Source organism: Temnothorax nylanderi, unplaced genomic scaffold (assembly GCF_030848795.1).
Source record: "Temnothorax nylanderi isolate EJ_2023f unplaced genomic scaffold, tnyl_v1.0 TNYL_tig0074_pilon, whole genome shotgun sequence".
Lineage (NCBI taxonomy): Eukaryota > Metazoa > Arthropoda > Insecta > Hymenoptera > Formicidae > Temnothorax > Temnothorax nylanderi.
In genome coordinates this window covers 593109-614154 of record NW_027249136.1, presented here as the reverse complement: position 1 = coordinate 614154, position 21046 = coordinate 593109, and the positions used below count along the sequence as shown (strand labels likewise).

Sequence of the window (21046 nt, the reverse complement as noted above, 5' to 3'; positions counted from 1 at the left end):
CAGGAGATTCATGCTCGTCCCAGCTGTTTAATATTCCGCATCTGTAAGCCGCGCGAACAGGCTGTGCTTTTTTTACAGTTTCTCTCTCTTTCTCTCTCTCTCTCTCTCTCTCTTCCATACGTGAAATACACGTATGAAATTTTCTATGGCGTCATAGCGCGCGATGGAAGGAATACCGAAAGCGCATTTTATAAAGAACGACGGCGTCCCTTTTACCATGCACATTCACGCGGAAGTATAACGGAGCAGGAATATCGTTCGCGCGGCGCATTCCGCAGCCTGGAGAGGCATGACCTCTCTCAGGTAATTTGCGTCCCCGTGCACGCGCGCGACCCTGTGAAAATCTGCCCAAGAAATTTATTTGCCGGTACGATGAATCCCCTTGCTGCGCTTTCGCATCGTGTCTCCTTGATGGTTAAAAGATGGCACGTTTAATGCGCGCTAAGAGCCGTCCTTAGCTTGTCTTTTAACGCGACAACGACGTGGTGCCACATGGATCCGAAGGCATTACGTCGACCGATATTAATCGTGGTTGCAGCCTAAAGTAGTTTGCGAAATTGATTTATTTTTAAAACGTCTGTTCGTTTTTTAAATGTGAATCTTGTCTGAGTGAAAATGTCGATAAATCACACATGTGAGAGTGTCCTGAAGGCCCCACAGCCAATATAATAACAATCCGTTTATCTATTCCCTTTGGGACTTTGGGATCGTTCTCCATTAAGTTTGGCCTCATCGATCAGCGGCTTATATCGATCTCCATCACTGCTTATTGTTATTGATTCCCGATATATACCAATGTGTGGCGGGCTTATACCGAAATTCTCCCTTCGCTGATAAGTCTTTCATCGTTTCCGGAGAATTGCAGCTAGCAACAAAAAGTGCGATGGCACTTGAGAGTTTCGCTCTCCAGCCTCCAGCACCGACCGACGTGTGTTGAAAAACCGCATCCGGGAATATCTGGATCAATTGCCGCGCCGCCGCCGGTGGTGGGTGAGTTAGCGAACGGGCGCCCGGGCGGGCCGGAGGGAGGGCGGGCGAGAGCGAATTTCCTCGATGACGTACTCGTCGTTATTAAAAATTCTTAGCGTGAGTAATCTCGGTGTCGGCGTCGTGCGGTTGGGGCCAAAAGGAACGCGATACGTAATTTTCCCGTAATTACATTTACGGGAACCAGCAACACACTGCCGCGGCAGCTGCTTTGGGGAGAACCGTCCTCGGTATATTGGATCTCTCAAGTACCTACTCATCCTACCATCCTATCGTTGGATGGTTTCTGCGAAACTTGAACTTTCCGTCGGAGAGCTCAAGGCGATCTTCCCGAGAACGAGCACCGATCGCGGTCGATGTCGTTCTCGTTCTCATTCTCGTCCTCGTCTTCGTCTTCGTCCTCGTCCTCGTCCTCGTCCTCGTCCTCGTCCTCGTCCACGCCGTGCCACTCACCTTTAAGCGACGAGATTCTTCCTCCTCGAAAACCTTTTTTCCGCTGCATGGCTTTCGCTCGGGACTTAATCTTTTCTGTAAAGTTATGAAAACGTCACGCGCCGTATAGTACCGGCCACAAGAGCTTCGTAGTGTTTCGGTAATGAAGTACGTTCCCGGTCAAAGAGCGCGACATGAATTCTGATAACGCCGCATCGTGAGATTAATCGGACCAGAATCGTATCGAAAGGACTTTCCTGATTAATGGAATTTTTTATTGTAAAGTGGTTATCCACACCGACCAATATCTCTTTTCAGTCTCTATATCTTACTTGTCCTTGTACCTTCCGTTACTCGCTTCCCGAATTGAATTCTGAGACCTGACATCGCGTAAATAAAGGAACTCATTGTAGATAAGTATAGCTTTTTAATTGAATCTCTCTATAGTTAATGTTTTTTATTTCAGTTTTACGTTTCAATTAACCGGCTATAAACTAAGAGACTGTTTTTTTTTATGTTGAGGAACTAATTTGAAACGTTTTTAAAGAAACGACCAGTTTCAGCTAATTAAGAAACAATTTGCTCAAGTTCTTGACGTATATTAATTCTGCATCCGGGTTAATTGCAGCACAACGCGTATTTTTATAATCTTTATTATAATACCATCCTCTGCTTACGATACTAAAATATCCAACCTAGACATGATCGAGTGGCGTTATTCGCGCGCATCATCGCGTAAGCCAGCCGTCCATCAGCAACCTCGGAAAACATTAAACAACCGACGGCTCTCGCGTATCTCATTTGCAGTAAGGATGCGCCTTTGCCTATCTCATTATCCTTTCTATGCTAACGTGAGTGATACGTCATCGCAGTATGAAATTCACTTCCCTCGGTTAATCTTGATACACAGTGTTACTCATCACCTCATTAATACATTAAATTTTCTAACGTGATTAAAAAATCATTCGTTGCTTCTAATATGATTAATTGATTTAATAACAAAGCTCACGTTATTTATGTTATCCTTTGTGTTGGAATTAAATTCGTTATCTAAAGGCAGTCGCAACAAACCACTTACGTGATAGTATGCGAGCTGCAAGATGCTTCCATTATGTAATTAAAGTGTCTAAAAAATTAAAGGAATAGTAACTCTCTTTCATTGTTTATTTTATTCGCGTCATAAGTCGACATTAATTACTTTACCTTTAACGCCACGGCCGATGACATTTTGTCAGTATCTTCGATTTCGAAGACTGAACATTTTTGGTGCGAGATGTGCACTGCGTTTTGATGATCTGTCATATGGATCATTTCATTATTTTTTTAAAATTGAGGTGTCTTGGATGTACGAGTGCAACCAATTACTGGAAAGAAGAAAAGATAAATCACAGACATAAGAAGAAGCTCGAGAATCAGTAAAAATAAAACTTGAGTTCAGTATTATTTTATAACATATCATGTATGATTTGTCTTTTTATAGACAACGGTTTATGCATATTTCTTCTTTTTGAATTTCATTTTTCTGATTTAAAACGGTACTTTGTCTTGTGTGCAGGTACATATATAGTGCTTTAGTCAGGATATGAGAGAGAGAGAGGGGGGGGGGCATTTTCGTCTAAAGTTAAATGACACTCGCGATTGCCATGGTTGTTGCTATTTCCAGAAATTTTGCATTGTCTGCCGTCGCGATTTCGTTGTTCACCCACGGTGATAAATATTTCGGCGAAATTGCAAATTTTACGATGATAGGGGTAAACAGTACAGTTGGCCACTCTACAATAATTGGCCACATCTTAAAAAATTAAAGATTATAAAGAAATACTATTAAAATGTTTTTTTAGTATAAAAAAATAATTATTAAAAAAATATATTTTTGTATTTATAATTAAAAACATTTTAATAGTATTTCTTTATAATATTTAATTTTTTAAGGTGTGGCCAATCATTGTAGAGTGACCAACAACTGTACTGTTTACCCCTATTTGATTACTTGAGGCTATAAGGGGAACGAATCGCCGCAGTAAATCACCACGATTATCTTTAATCTCTTTAAGCGCCGCGCAAAGGAATATCGTAAATTCGGTCGCGCGCATAAAGCTTTCAATTTTTGCGCGCGTAGATTTGCGTGCGTGCAGTTGTCGGTATCACGTGTTTTCGTGGGTTCGTGGTTGCCTTCATCTCCTTTTTTTCTTTAGAGCCACCGTGATTCAGTCTTTGACAGCTCTCCTAAATCGAGCTGTCGAGTAAATCGTCCGCGCGTACAGTCCGAAAAGAGAGACGTGGCGAGCCGAGCGGACGTACGGACGAAAACGACGAGCGCGGAGCGGCTCCTATTATCAAATACGCGCGTAGGATACAGGGCAAAAAAAAAAAGGAAAAGCGGATCGGAGATCCGTGCCGGACACGCCCAGCCGCGTTTGCAACGTTTTCCATCGTTTTACTCTTCCCCTTTTTTCATTCCCGGAGTGCCTCTGGCGTTTCTTTTTCCAGCGGAATGGAGGTCACGATATCTGCGTTTCCGTCACGTATCGCTTGAATAATATATCCTGATTTAACAGTGGAGTATGTGCGGCAAAATATATTTCCTATTTTGTAGCATAGTAATTTCCTTTCATCGACGTGTATGCGTGAATTTGTGTGTGTGTGTTTCGCCGTTTTTTCATTTTTATTCGCTGCGCGCCTCTACTCTTGCGCCGAAAAAAAAGGATGCTTCCGACGTTGATGGTTTCGACAAAGTGCTCGTAGGCATTTAACGCGTTCAACCATGTGCATTGCTGTGTCCCGGTGTTTTTTTGTGAAATAAAGAAACGCCGTCGTTTGGTGCGCTCGGGGCCCACCAACGAGGAGAGAGGCTGGAAAATACGAAGCTACCGTGTGAAAGTGCTTGATCGAGTCTACCGAACTTTTGCCGCACATAGATGTGTGTGAGACTACTGTTCCGCCTGTCTGCCAGAACGACGTAACTCTCGAGAGTCGAAGTTGAAATATCCTCGGATTCGCGAGCGTAAGGTGAAAAAAAAACCTCGAAAGTTCTCCACTGTTTGAAGTTCGTTCGCGCCACTTTGGCGCGATAAGAATCACTTCCATGCATTATTCATATCGCAGGGAATGAGAACGATGTATATTGTACTTACGAGAATCAATATGCGTACTTGAAATCGCGCTTACATGGAATAACTCGATGAAAGCGCCGAGAATAACCTCTCATTTGAGATGAAAGGTTTCGTGGCGATAGCAAATTGTACATATGTATTGTATATATATATATATATATATATATATAGTCTTATGAAGGGATTGAAAAATTTTAACATTGATATTCTTGATAGATATACATATTAATGGTATTTCGCTAACAATAAGTATTGTCTCTGTTGTTACGAAAAATAACCCGTTAATCCCGCGGATATATACGAGATGCCTCAGGTTGCCTGCATTTTCTTTCCCGTATATACTCGTTGTATCTTTTTTTCTTTCGTAAAGAGAGGAGAATTATATTTACCAATATTTATATATAAAGTGCGCGTATCACAGAGGAGTATTGAACGCTTGCCATTGAACGAAATTATTCGTGGTTGATTCTTATTAACATTAACATTTATTCTCATTTACGATGCATAGAAAATCTATCTGAAAGTAGATAAACTGATGCTGCTACACCCTAGTCTTTGTTAGTAACAGAAATGTTTTATATTTTCCTGTTCATAAAAAGATGTTTAAACGCATGCAAATGATGCACGATACGTAGAAATGCATAAAACGTAATTACATTATGGAGATGAGAATTACGTGAAAAAAATCTGACGAAAGGATTAGCGTAACTCTTTTTTCTTTCTTTTTTTTTTAAATTGAACTATACTATCGCACATCGGACATAGCGGATTAATATCATGTAAAGTAGCAGCGAAAGCTGCGCGCTTTTTGCGATTCAGTTGTAGAACATTTTCATCGAAAATATCAAACGGAGTTGAAATCAGCAGCGATGTCGAATCCCCTCCCCCCCTCCGCTGCTTTTGGCCTCGTTTCGCGTTTGCACTTGCATCACTCTTCTCATTTGGTATTCACCATTCGGCTCGCTCTGTTAATTGCTTTATATTGGTAAAGTTTCTACTTCAAATTATACCGGAACGAAAACCTGTATTCCTTTCTCGCTCTGCGGCCGCGAGATGAAAATACGAGCAGCTGGCGGTAGGCGGCCGATGTACATTCACTTTAAACTTTATGTAATTAATACCTTATTTTTTTTAATTTTCAGGTGAGTAGCTGGCGAATGTACATATAACGTCCAGGTGCAATCGTCGCAAAGTTGTGGATGGCATGCCATGCGGCAATCTGCAATAATTCATCGTACGTATTTACAATAGTTGTTAACCTTGTGTGTATATAGTAGTTCTAATTGGCATAATTACTGTCTGTACACGGAGTGTCAAATGGGCAACTTCGCTGTCAGCAAATGTCAATAATGGAGACATGCGCTGGCCGCGTTGTAACCGCGGTATTGAACCGTCATTACGATGGATAAGGAATCGTGGCAAACAATGCCCAAGTCGCGATTTGATTAATTAGGTCTCTCTCTCTCTCTCTCTCTCTCTCTCTCTCTCTCTCTCTCTCTCTCTCTCTCTCTCAGCGGTATTTTTTCGTTTCTATAAAAGTCGTTCGCGCGAGTAGTAAACGGGAATGAATTTACATCGGCAAATGCGAAATATCGACAGCTACTTACCAGAAGAGCCGTGATAAATATTAGTGTATCATGATATTTATCTCTTAGAACTTATTATAAATAAGCTGGTATTCATTAACTTGATTTTTTTAAGTTTTCACTTCAACCTGTTAGAATAATACGATTTATAATTAATTTTTGCCATAAAATATTTCATATAAATCTTCAAATTAGCCTATGAGACATTGCTGTCGAAGTATTTACGGGAATATAAGTACCTTGTGACGTTTAAAACGCATGAGTAGGTTCTTGCTCTGGCAAACTATTTAGACAATTTTCTTCAAATGTATTGAACGACAAGCTTTTTGGAATCAGCTATAAATTATTCGTCGCGCGCTTCTGCATTTTGAGCATACGTCTCCGTAAAATATTTGCCATTAATCAAACGGGAGCTGACCTCGTCGAGCGCTATCGTGTCGTGTTGTGTCGTGTGTGTACACGTATTCTAAACATTCGACAGAACCGTTGTTTCTTTCTCTACTTCCCAGTGCGGTTAACTTTGCATCTTCCGCATCATCGTCGCGCCAAAAACATTATGCTAACGACATTTTCGCAGATAGACTCTCTGAGAGACGATAAAGTCTCTATTTATATTCCTCCGATACACAAACGCAAAACGGAGTCATCGGTGGGTCTCGCGAGAGAACGTAAAGCGAGCCTCGGGCTCTCCCGGAAAAATGCTAAACATCGCCCACGTGAATGGGGTTACGTGCGAACGCGTATCTCGGCGCAGAAGCGCGGTTAAGATCGTTTATAAGAGAATTCTGATATATATGTTGTGCAAAAGAAATTTCCCATTTGTATGCCCACACGCATCCGATGTTAAAGCGATCTTGCGCGCTGCCGATCGCTACATGTATATGTCGAGACATCGATCGAACAAAGTAACAGTTGTATCAAAATTACATCGTAGGATCGAAAAGTCTCCGATAATCATAACATTCTAATTACAATTATTAACTATTTCCCACATTTTTGTTCGCGATTCTTTTTGATTATTTTTTAAAACGCATTTTGTAGATTTAGGCTTAATCCTAAAATCAATATTAAACGTATATTTGGCAGTTTTACAGTCAAATATTATTCATTTTTCATAAAACAATTTAATTTTGCTCTTCGTTAACGAGCTCGCGGAAGCCGTGTTACATTTATTTAAATACATTTATTTTAATTTTTCAGTAAGCTTTTTTAGCTTTGTAATTACGCTTTTGAAATTGGTACGCGCTATGAGACGATAATTGATACAGGATTTGCACAATTATTTGCTAGCTTTGTTAGAGCGTTACGACAAATTTATCATAAACGAGCACGTTCCTATCTACTATTTTTGTATATCGGCCATCATGTATAACCGAGATATCGTCGTGAACGCACGAATATCATTTAGTTTGCACGGAGGCGTATCATCGAGGTCGGTTTCGATATTTCATCCACATTTCTGCTCGCACGATAGTCTAGCGAACGCCGTTCGCTTCCAGTATTTCAATATTTTTCTCAAAGCCGCGCCCGCGCCGGCTCCAATTTATCGTCTCGACGATGTGTGAGCTCCATTGAGGTGTTTTTCGTCGGCTGGTATTTTTTTGCCAACTGGCACAGTTTTTTGCGAAAGTCCAGATTATACTCGGAGTGTGCGCGGTTGACACAGAGTTATTCTGGTTATTTATGATAACCAGAGATATTACATCATTAAAGACTATCGTTTTTCTTTTAACGAGACAAGTAGTAAAGTATATTTTAATATGTAAATAATATATTTAATAATATTTTAATATGTCGTAAAAAGCTTATTTTAATATGTAAATTAAGATCTAATTTCATATTTATATTTACGTTAGTGCTGTAAGTGAATTAATCGTAAAAAAACTGAAAAATGAATTGTAAAAAATCACATAGGTACTCGTATTTTGCGGTGAAGATTGCTTAAAGTATACCACGAAATTGATGCGTGCCGTCGCTAACCACTCCCGTCCTGCGATAAAAATATCGGCGCATTCTCGAACCTCAGCGCAATATCGCAAATGGGGTCCTTTGGGAGACAAGGAATACTCGTGGTCGTTATATCTTCGTCGTAGTCCGATCCAAGTCGATTCTCTCGTAAAGAGAGAGATCCGCCAGACGAGTATTCGCGAATAAAGAAAATCGTATGATCTGTGAAAGGGGTGCTCGAGAGGAAGCGGCGATGGCTTGATCGCGAACTATCTTTCTCCGGCGATAAGACGAAGCGATCTTATCTCTCTGGTAACTTCACCACGGGTATTTCTGGTCGATCGGCGGGGGAGCGTCGTTGACGTTGCCGCCGTGGCCGCATCCGGTATCTGCGACTTATCTCGACGATTTCCTTTCCCGCTCCGCCCACTCGCGTCCCACGTCCCATACTCCCACACCCGAATCTTTCTGCAGGAGCGAGGAATATCACCACGGTGCAGTTACTCAGAAGTATCCTCGAGGACGACGGTTCTTGAGAACATTTGGACCTGTCCTTATGCCGGAGCTACTTTGACGTCTTGGCGAAGGCCGGAGAAATATTAAGGTGGGAAACTATTCGGTTCACGCATTCGTTCAATTCGTTGCGTTACAACTGAAATATCGCAGCGTATTACAAATGAACTTGCAGCTTATTTAACACTCCGCTGGTCGGAAATGAACGGGTCGGGTTAGAGGAAGCGGGGGATTAGGTAGGAGGCCAAGGATGAAAAAAGGCACAATCGGACGAGAGGACAGTCACAAATTGAACTGAAATCCCTTGGGCATGACGAATATGTGGATGGGAGATGAGTACCATACTAGGTTTGTTCGGCGGCTCGATCGAGTTCCAGAATAACGGAACACGAAAAAAGAAGATAAGGAGTACAACGGCTTTCCTTCGAGAGCCAGAAATGTTCGATAAATGAGAGCTCGATGAAGTCGTCGGACGATCGATATAGCTTCTATCGATATTATAAGTTGTTCAAGATGATATTTATAGAATCATCGATATCTATTTAATCCCCGAATTATATGTTATGATGTAATTACCGTTTCTTTCTCCAATGGCAGCGTTTATTCTTTGAAGAAAAAATAGCGATAGCACGACGATTTATATTTTACGGAGCAGCAATCTGTATTATCCATTTCGGCCGTAATAACACTTAATTCGCACCGCTGTAAAATAATTTGGGATCCAAGCCAAGATTTTTGTCAGCACTTGTGCGGGCACATCGCCATCGTCGAGAAGGATACGCCGTAATTTGCTTCGTATTATCCCCAGAGGCGAGGCTAAAAGCTGCCGCAGTTATACGATAAGGAAGTTCGCGCAGTGTCGATTTAACGAGTTCATTTAGTGAGGAAACTCAGCAGGCTGATGTTCATGTGTACAAGCGGCCCACTTGTACTGAGAATGTTAATGTTGACAATCGTACTTACCCTGAAAGTTCCGTCTTACGGAAATGCAGCGAAAACTGGTAAATAACGATGTTCTTGTTTTACTTGGCGACTACACTTCCGAAGAAAATGTACAATATAATCATTTGTACGCAATGAGATATAAATGGATTTATTTAAACTTACGAGAACGGGATGAGGTAGCGCGACGGGACGAGACGGGACAAACAATTTTATGCGAGCGGTGCTTGCACATTAATCAATGGTTTGTTTTTCTATAAATGGAGAAAAAGCGCGGCCCCATTTCTCCTCGTATTCGTTTAAAAACCGAGGTTATTGATCAAATCGCACACGCGGTTTTATTTCGACATGTATCTCACTACACTACGTATTAATTAATCAATCGGGTCGGACTGGTCGGAGTGGAAAGAGCAGGCCAGCAGGCCATCACAGGGAAAAATCTTATTTAATTAGTTGATGAAACGACCCAGAAACCCGTCAAACCGAACAACTTACTCTACGAAATTTATTTCATAATACGGCGCCGCGATTCAACAATAGAAGAACGAGCGAGACGCAGCGGAGTTTCATTATTGTCAGTTTAATTAAATAAAGCAGCTGTTCGCGGAGCTACGCAGCAATTCAAACCTTGCTATTCTTTTCGCTTGCACGTGACGGTTTCATAAATCTCGAAAGACAAAGAGAGTATATATATATTCTCTATGAGAAACGCGTCAATTCCAGTACGGCTTTCCTCTATCATCTTTGCATCTATTTTCGGATCGTAAATTTCGCAATTCGACGTTACGCTTTGCGTTGCTAATTACGGGATACGGATCGTGTTGTAAGCGCGCGGTGTTGCCTGTAGAATATACAGGATGCGCCATGTCGGGAACATCGATTCCAACCGACAGGGAACTTCATCCGGTCCGCGAGCAATTTCGAAACGTCGAAACTTCGTAACGGCGATATTTAACACTTTGCACCGACAGTGCAAGTTCTGCGATCCCCTATTCGGCCATGTTAACATGAATTACGATAACATTCACGTGGCCACGTCAAGAACGATTAAGCTTCGTTGCAAAGCAAAAGTTTCGTGCGAATTTTTGTAAAAAATTTTGAAGAAAGAGAAAGGATTGGATCGATTCAATTCAGAATTTACAAAAATATGCCATTTATATTTAACATGAGGCACATTTTATCGAACAATTCTACAGTTATTCATATGGAATTTTATTTACAATTTTAAAATAAATATGCGATAAATAGATGGTCGTTATATACACAAATCAATCAAGGTTAATTCTCATCTGTTAAATTTTTGCTATGTAAATGTGAAAAGTACGCATCGTTAACTTTTCGAATGTACAGAAGCGTCGGCGTCGGCGTCGGCGTCGTTACATGTAAATGCGCGAAAAGAAATATACCGCGCTTCCTTTATGCGGTTAACGCTTTCTCGTTCTTTCGACGGAGATTTTTCTCTTCCGCTCGATAAACTGCGGCAGGGGAGATGCCTAATAATTATAAATTATAAGTATTTATGGTCCATATAATCTAGTTACCCATAATGGTAGTGTGAATTTGCGGCAATTACTGACTACCGACTAGTTTAAAACATGAGTATGCCAGATGTAGATGTTCTTTGTGCTTATATTCTCACGCTTTCACCTTTCTTTTTATAAATGTGCTCTTATATAATACGAATAGTTACAAGGAATGCTTTTATTAAGATGAATATAATTGAACATAAAAAATTAACGAAAAATGTACAAATATAAGTATACAATAATCTAAATTCGCATTCGCCTTTTGTTCTTATTTTACTCAATCAAGAAAATATTCTTTTTAGTTATATATAATGATTTTAAGATGTAACGCTTTTTATTAGATGAGTCTTTCTCGCGAAGCATATCTTTTTTGAACTACAAATTCTTCGACCCCAATTCCTTATCGATTTTCTTTTAGTAAGAATATCCTAGAGTTTTATACTTATATATAGCAGTTTATGCATAGATTTCTATAACTAAGCTTTAAAATAAAATTTTATTAATGTAAAGTTTATTTAAAAAATATAATTTTATCTTATTTTTCCTAATTTTTTCTGTGAAGCTTAGTTTTGAAAAAATCCTTTATTTTCAATTGCTTATAGTACAATACAAAAACTGTTAGTGTCTTAACATGCTTATAAACAGTCAAAAAAAAAAAAAAAAAAAATCTAAAGAATCCGTAGTTAAAAGAAGCACTTTGTTATAGAGGAATACCGTACTTATGTATCGCATTCAATCCTGACACGTGCAATTTGCAATTCTCAAAAAGCACAATCGTCAATTATTCCACTATTGTTTGTGGTTGTATTTCGAGGTAGATTCCGCTGACGCGATTTTTATCCGTGTCGGTTGAATTGCAGGTTTTACGTAAATTTGTATTAGCCAGAAGATTCTCGAGACTTATTCTTCTTTTCGCCTTTAATGCGACATTAATGTCGCGCCGCATTGTGGTAGTTTGAAATTACAACGGCGAAATATCTTCTGAATGCCAAATAATAGCAGCAGTGGGTATTCCCCGGTATTTTTGTTACAAAGTGCAAGCTAACGATTTAAAATTTAAACAAATCTGTTTAAAATCTGTGTATAATCTTGAAACGTACTTGTCACTATTCACATTTCAATTAATTTATATATGTATCTCTTTTCGATGCTGCACAAATGGGGAATTTATTCTACGACTTATCGCGCAATTTTGCAAAAATTCGCAAGAAATTCGAAAACATTTCTTCTCTTTCTCACTCTCTCGATTTTTGCAACAAGCATAACAACCGTTTATAACAGATAATAGAGCGGCGATAAAGGTATTGACATAGTATTACAAAATTTTATGTATCGCGACCTTTTTCGTCCTAAATCATCTGTGAACGCATCGTCTTTTGCTGTATAGCACGCACGCACAAAGTGTGTGACGCGAATCGATCTGCGCCAGGTTTTGACGTCAGACCGGAGGATCGGGCCGGAGCGGAGGTTCGATAAATCGTCGTCCATTGTACAGTGCAATGGATCTGGGACGATTGTTCGTTCCTGTCGCCGGCACATAGAATCTGTTATGGGGTCATTATTCTTTTCATTGACGCCTCTCCTTGCTAGTATCATTCCACCTATGTCCTTCATTGTGCAAACTACATATTACAAGATAACAAGTATGTTGAAGTATTAATCGCAGAAGTAGGTAAATGATCAAGATTTTATGGTTTTGAAATTTAACTGAACAACGGTATGGCATTTCATTTTTTATTATACATATATAGCCGTATTAGTGAATAGTGTGTATAATTTCTTTAAATACTATAGCGATTATTTCTTACGATTACTAAAAATATATTTCTTCGCATGCAGTGATCTAAACTATTAGGAAGCGTTTATTCTATTTTATTATTGATTTCCATGTTAATGCTCTTTTAATAAGCATTAGAAGAGCTATATATTCATTTACGTTCAACTCATTATATTGTTATTATAGGAACAAGTATCGAATATCAGAGTGCACAGTTGCGTAAATCTTTTTCTTTTCATCTTCTTGTTGCAATGGGGTACCCGCAATTGTTTTTCTCTTCCTTTTGTTCGAAGCATTCGTCGCCTTCTGAATATAAAAGCCCAAGTTTCGAGCTATTGGCCACCAGATTGAGCGGAAAATATCTGGCTTACGAGGTTGCTCACCCCCGACTACTTGCCTGGTCAACCCTTTACACTATTTCTTTCTCTGTGCCTCTTATCGCTTTCCTTCTAGAGCGTGTATATCGGGTGTCTTAGTAATCCTATAATTTTTAATAAGCTTTTTGAAATTAATTAAATAATTACTTGAATTGGATCTACTTCTTTAAATTTTCGCATTAAAAATCTTAATAATTAATTTTGATATTATATTCTCTTGATAAAATAAAATTTATATAAATTTAATTTAATAAAAAGATTGTTTTATTTTTACTAGTCATATTTTTAAGAATTAATTTGGGTAAATTTTGTAATTTGTAATTATTTGTTATTTAAAAAAAATTTTTAAGATTTGCCGACAGAGTTTAAAAAAAATTGTTATAAATCATGGTTTTTTCTACATTTAAATAATAAGACGAACTTGGAACATCCTATATGTGTATATGTATATCTCTCTAACGGTTCTCGGCAGCATAACAGAAAAGCCGATCGTCCGCCTTTGTTCGCAGATTTTTTCTCTCGCAAGGACTTCGTCCAATTAAAGGGAGAGTTCTGCCCCTTGATGTCGAAGTATGCTCGTTTGTCGGAACACAAGGGCGTCCGTGTCTTTGGTGATTCGCGGTTGAGGGAACAGCCAATTTCTCGAAATCGTACTTGGCTTGCGACGCGATTGCTAAAGCGAATTCCTTTATTCAGATGTTCGCGCATGCTTCTCATCTGTAGCGTAGAAAATGCTACAACAATTATATAATCCTTTTGCAATGAAGAGCGATAAAAAAACAACTTTCTAGGACATTATTTTTTAAAATAAAAGTTCTTTCAACATTTTTGTGTATTGTCCATATGCAAATAAATTATGAGAATTTTAGATTTTGAATGAAAAATTTGAAAGAATTAAAATAATTAATTACCAAGGTATAGAATGAATGAATGAATGAATCTCAAAATCAGTCGAACGCACGATGTGCATCGATCTCGTTCGCGTCATATATCGAAAGTTATCAAAGGCAAGTTATATCAAAGTCAAACGCGAATGCAGCCAAGCTAGATGTTTTTACGGTTCTATAAATTCCCACCGAACAGTTGGAATTGTTATCGCGAGAAAAATATTTTGGCGACCCAAAAGTTTTCTCCTCGATAAAATTGACCAGCGTTTTATCGATTGGATGTGTGCTCCATGATTATATTTCGTTCATATTCAAATAAGGCAGTACAAAATAGTCAGGTCATACTAGAAAAATTTAATTATCATTCGATAGTATTAAAACGTATTAATTATTTTAGGTAGTATTAATTATTTTTAATATTAATATTTCCATCTATGTTTGTTAAAAATTACAAATTTCGCAAACATGGATATTTTTTGTTGCAAATCGAAAGATTAAAAGCGCAAACGATTGGATTCGATTGACTCGGCCAGTTAATGTTGGCCATTTAGCTTCATATTACGCCAGCAAATGTTCCGATAGATACGTAGGGACGAAAGCGTGACTCGTGGATGTAACGTGAATCGATGAAGAGAATAGATAAGTTCTCAATGATCGAGTCTAGGTCCATCGCTTTCCCATCCGGAAAGAGTCATCCCCACGGCAGTTCTCCATCGCGTCGCACCAATCGTGACCGAAAACGCATCGCACTCGTTCGTCCGACTCGCATTTCGCGCGACGAGCGAACCTGAGGCATCCGACGGATGTTTACGGCGAGAATAAAGCCGACGACGTATGTAATTCGACTCCTATTTCGTTATACTGCTTTATATATAGAGAGAGAGACGATGCGAGCGAGCGCGGTACGACGTGGTTCGGCGATATCGGATCACGACGCTCTCATTTTTCAAAGCCGACGGTTTTGTCCGTCCGCTGTTGGCGCAAGGAATCATCACCGCGAAATGATCGATGAACCCATGGTGAGAATGCGAATGGCCAGTTATACAACCGCTACGGGCCCAGGTCCCTACATACCTCGTTAATACTAGATATTACATGGCTTTTTAGGTATCACCGATATGAAATAGACCAAGCACGAGTAACGAGGAATTTTTATTTTATTTGAATGCAGTTTTATATGCTTGTTATGTTATGAGAAGTGACGTATATATCAAACATCTATATTTTACCGCTATTTTTTAACAGATAATACAGAACTTTCTAGTTTTCACCGATATAAAATGGATGAGACAAACGACTGACGTGGAAAAGCTTAAAAGATTAGTTTTGAAAGTAGGTTATTAAATACAACAGTTACAAAGTTTTTTTGTAGACTTGTATTATGAAAACTGGTATATGTCACACAAATATGTATATTTTTATTCAATTTGTTGTATTTTCTAGTGATTGATATATCGACTTGTGCTTAATGCTATCATAACAATTTCATAATGCACCGCTACATCAATCTCTTATTCGTGAACCGTAGCTGCAAATGTCCCGCGCTCTATTCATTATCCAAAATCTTATACGCGACTAACATGACGGGATTACAGTAAGACATAGTCGCGTGAGAAGCCGGAACGCTTTCCTCCCACACGGTCTTTGTCCCGTTTTCTCTTTAACCCAGAATCAAGCTGGTCGACGGGCGCTAATGAACGTTAACCATGAATAATTAGATACGGCAGCGCTAATTGCCCATTATTAATCATCGCCGCGCAATCGCCAGGATCAAACATTGATCGCGACGATTGCGCTTCCGCCCGTTACGCGGGATTTGAATTCGGTTCAATTATAACGAAGGCCATCCAGCGCGGCTTCCGGGCCCGCGCAAAGACGAGCTTAACCGCATTTCGACCGGAAGGCCGCGGCCGTGCGCGTGAGCGACCGTACGTACCATGTGAGCCTGAGGGCGGAAAACGTGAATAATTTATTCGCAAGGAATCGGAACAGCTGCGGCTACACTGACGATGGTAACGACGACGACGACGACGACGACGACGACGACAGCGGTGGCTCCGGTTGCATCGTCCTTGCTCGCGGCAATGGCGCCAATGGTTCCACCGTTCGCCGGGCGTGTACCATCGATTTCGGCTATTTATGCCGGGATATAGCGGTTCAACTAATATTGCGCGGTCCGCTGCTGCGATATGGAAAAAAAAGCAACCGACCGAGCAAACGCGAAACCGAACCGGCACTTTCATTCATGAAACTTTAATGCCAGATTTCCTCGCGCGCACTGGATTAACTCGTTCCGCCTTCACCGACTCCGATATCCTTGCCGCAATATCGGATATACACGGCTGACGTGTCTACGACAACACATCTCGCTTCTGACAACGATTAATTATTGCGCTATGGTTATCGAGCGTCGTACCTCTCTCCAAAAGTGATTTGAGAAATACTTATACGAATTATCTGATAAATAATATTAATTCTTTAATATCGTTCTTTTAATTTAGAACTAAAAGTTACTGCACGTTAAATACATTATACGCATAAATATATTTGGGGAACATAAATTGTTGCTACACGTTGGTAAAACAAGTAGAATAATCCATTTCAGATTCGGACAAAGACTGAATAAAGAGCGAATAAACACGAATGAATGAACTTGTTTCGATAAATGACGAGCACGAATGAGCCCAAATTGACATCGAAATATTCTATCTTTTGTCGGTACATCAAAGGAAAGAGACTGTTATGTTCGATCATATTTGTCCTAAATATTCGTTTGCCTTCGTTCATCCTTACTATCTTTGTTTGGATTCATTTAGAGGAATGAGTTTTTATTTATTTGCCGTATCACGTTTAAATACCTTTTGTATCTTTAATTAGCTTATGATGCGGACGGCTCTTATTCTTTGGAAAACTTCAAAAGACTGTTTCACGATTGGTTCGGTGAACTCACGAAACAAGAATCTCCCCTAGCGTGCGAGTCGATACGCTTTTGCCTTCCGTACGTCGAAGGAGTTTCTGTTCCACAATACTATATTCACCGCTATTATCTCGCACGCGACCGATATTAGGCCACGCCGAGTTTTCCCTCGATTTTCAATATGCACGAGAGCGCATTAAGTGCCAATGAATGTAAGGCACTTTGCTCAAGAGTCGCCAATTTTTTTTCCGAGTAAAACATTTTAAAAGAACAAGAGAGACGGCAATACAGAAACGATTCCGGTAAAGCACTGTATATTTACTAAGCAGAGTACAGCGTAAGATAGTATCTAAGATTGCTACAAGTCCGGAAAACCGGAAAATCAGAGAACTACGATAAAAATCTCTGGAACTTCATACTATAGCGAATAAAAGTGAGGCAAGGAATTTCTAAAGTAACATTCGCAACAGTACTTCCACGGTATGTTAATTACTACACGTTCTGTTAAAAAAAAAGTTTATGAAAAATTTAGTAATAGAAGCTAAGAAAAGAATTCATATACAATGAATATTATATTTGGCAAAAGGATATTATCATTGGCTCTGATGCCCTCACGAGAGTGATTGTTTTCGAAAACGATCGACGCGGTTGCTTCGTAGAGATGCAAACTGCCTCAAGCGTCGAATACTTTTGACACCCTATACAATAAGCGGATGCACCGAACGCAGCGTTGCACCGGCAAGTGAAGCGATCGGAATGTAATTCAGCGCGAGAGCGAAAGCGTAAGCTTCGCCTGGTATTCGCGATACTTTGACCTGGGCGCTTTTCGCGTCGAAAATATCCGACGTATTTTGTCGCTGGGCCATCGCAGAGATCTGGATTGGCTCTAATGCCTCTGTAATACCGGCCATCGCTTTTTACGCGTCGCTCCGGCGACACGAGTCCCCTGTATTTTATTTTGTCGAGGTTTTTATCGTGCCCGGAGGGAAGCTGACATTAAACCTTTCTGACTAAAAAAAGACTTAAAATCTCATTTTTGAGAAATCGCTTGTGAGCTTTTTTCTTTCCTTTTTTTTTTAATTTGAAATGTAGTACTTGTTAATAATGCGCTTGATAGCATACCTCCAGTAGTTCATAACAAGATCAAAAGGGAGTACCTACTTGAGATCATCGGATAACTAAAGATATAAATTTTTTATGTACATTTGCATTAATCACAAATAATTATCTTAAAATCATTAAAAGTGCTGAATATTCACGTTTAATAGCAATTGTTAAAAATGACAATTATCAAATTATCATTGAAAGTTATTGCACAATTCCATTTATCAGATGCTTTAATCAATCCATTTGATTCTGACCATTTCACGAGTATCTAGCATTGGAAAAATGATTTGATTCATAAACTTATATCTGCTTATATCTCGCTGAGATGCCAAATGTAATATAACTTTGGAAACTATTATTTGCGCTTGACCAGAGAACGGCAAGAAAAAAGAAACTACCACTTATTACGTCTGCAATCTCTAGGATGAGCGAAGGATTTACGATTTACCGTTAGTGTGATTGTAGGAGACCGTTTCGCGGGTCTTCAATTCATCCTTAATCGCGTATATTTCAACAAAAGAAGCACCGTATGGTCGTCGACTCGAATCCGTTATGCGATAATAAAAGTCATTTACACTTTGATACGAGCTGATGCTCGCAGGTATGATGACGTGAAGTGTATTCTTCTAAGAAAAAAATATTGCACGATCAAGAGATATGAATGATGTTTCCGATCACTCTTATTCTTATGTACGAGTCGTTAGGTCAATTTAGAGAGACTTTATTTGAACAAAAGTATCATTACGTAAAAAGAAATTGGTTTTAATAAGAATTGAGCAGTTCCCCTCTACAATTAATCATTAACAGTTGAGCTACCGACTACCGTAAAAATCTCATTCTTTTTTTGATTTTCAGTAAAGTTAACTATGATGCTAGTTGAAGCTGAAATTGAATGTTGCAAAAGTTAAAGTTGAATGTTAAAGAATTATAAAAAGAAGGTCGAATGAAATTTTCTTTAAGGAGAACTAGATTTTAAATTGTTCAAAGAATCTATAAATGAAGGAAAGTGCGAAGATCCTGCTGTATGTCTGCCTCGTTGGCTGCATCGCGAGAAAATTCCCGATAGTCTTCCTGTTGAAAAGAGAGACCGCAGTCCATTTTCGATGTTTCATATCTCCTACGGGGCACGAGTAAAACGAAGAAACAGTGGGCGGACTCGACGCGAGTCGACTGATCCTATCAAAAAATTGCTTCGCTACTGGCGCCCGAATGTCTCGAGTGTTCCTCGTACCCTCTGCTGATGGTAACACGCTCCAATATCCTCCGTGTGTACTGTTCCCTCATGATCAATGGCTTTTCTTCGTTTCTTCTTTTTTCCATCTTTTCCTTCACATCTTCTCTCTGAGAATAGTTTTCGCTAATTAGTTTTCGCCCGACCATCATATCTGCTAACACCGTATATTCTGGAAAGAACCAACTGCGTGTTTTCCTTTACTTTTCAATGAATAATTGTTTATTATAGATAAATCAGTCTTAATAAGAACGAGATAAAATATAACAGGGTATCACATTTGCCAAGCTTTGGCACTAATGAATCACAGTTTCTTTTAAAGTTTACAGTTTTTTTATCGATAAATAATTACATAAAGAAATACACACGTGAGAGAAGGAAACCAAATTAATCCAATGAAATAAATCCATTTTTAAATAAGAAATTATCGTTTATCGTACTAGTACATCCATCATTTTTTGAGATTAGCGACGTTTTTGAACTTATTACTAAAAAATTACATCCGAGCGGGCTACGAAGCTAAGTCCTGGCATGTCTCATTACGACCGCTTTGCTGAACGTGCAGCGCCGCCGCGCCGCCAAGATTTTTCATCGCGCAGATGGAGGTCGCAAGCTCGTCGCCGGTGTAAGCCGCGTAACAACAAGTCACTCCGTCGGGCAGACAATTCAATCTTGGCGAATTGGCGGCACAAGGAGGTGCAGCTACCCACGAAGAGAGCATTATTCTTCGTCCTCCACCTGTTCCTTCTCCTGGCTGAAATTCGTCCGGGAACGCCAGAGATAGTAACAAACCGCCTCTCCGCGTTGACGTCCACCGTGGAAAAAAGCTGCCATAACTTGGCGTGGAACTTCCGGGCATCTCAGACATTTTCACTTGTTCCTCCACCAAGCTGAAAACTTCTGTCACCGGGAACGTTGCTCCGCTCGCGCTTTTCGAACCGGCAAAATTTCATTCCATCCTCGTCGAGAATAACGCCTCGCGCGGTTGCGAAAAACGCTTTTGCAAGAAGTGTCATCTTCAAAGTACGAATCCGCTTGCGAGTATCTTGCGACACATTCTGATTATCCCGCACTGGATTTTATATTTTTATCTCCTTTTTTTTTCAGTCGAGAAACTTCATTCCGAGATAAAAAATCCGCAATGAGAAATGTCTCCCTCTTTTTCTCTTTCTCATACTTGTTAAGAAAAATCAAGCCGTTGGATGAAGGTAGAAGCGCTCGACGCGACGGGTCCCGGTAAATTATAAGATCTCTTCAAAGTGATATTGCCTCGTCCCCTATTTAATTCAAACTAGAAGCATACGGCGTAATCTCGAGACGTGTAAGCGTGCAATAAATCCATCTCAGACATTCGAAATGTTTTCGGAAATGTTCGCCAGTGCATCTCGTTAAGCAGATTCGTCTCCGTACACACGTGGATTTTCCGTGACCGATCCATTTTCATTCGTGCCCCATGCGCGCTCGACGGAGGACATTCTTATCTCGGGTACAAGAGATATCGACACGGCGTGTCTCTGTCCGCGACATCGTTCGCCTCTCGTAATTCTTCCAAAAGCTTTCCCTTCCATTTCCCTCGGTGGGTAACCTATCTCCCCGATTTGTCAGTAAGAGACGGGAGAGAGATCGCGGTGCGCTCAGCGACAGCCTTAGAATTCCCTTTTCTTCCTGCCGTCCTTGCGAGTTACTACCTTGCGAGTTACCACA

At 39.8% G+C, this 21046-nt stretch overlaps 1 protein-coding gene across 11 annotated transcripts in view; it reads left to right on the top strand.

The window, feature by feature from the left end:
* The window catches only part of LOC139774149 (neurotrimin-like), a 307096-nt gene that overhangs the window by 107465 nt on the left and 178585 nt on the right, over positions 1 to 21046 (top strand). For 3 of the 11 annotated variants that reach the window (XM_071709177.1, XM_071709180.1, XM_071709178.1), the window contains one exon: positions 5675 to 5766. The exons of the other annotated variants lie outside the window; for them this stretch is intronic. In XM_071709177.1, the coding sequence (XP_071565278.1) occupies positions 5742 to 5766 (25 nt within the window). In that variant the 5' untranslated portion in view covers positions 5675 to 5741. Of the gene's footprint in view, positions 1 to 5674; positions 5767 to 21046 lie in introns of those variants that run through there. 11 annotated transcript variants of the gene reach the window in all.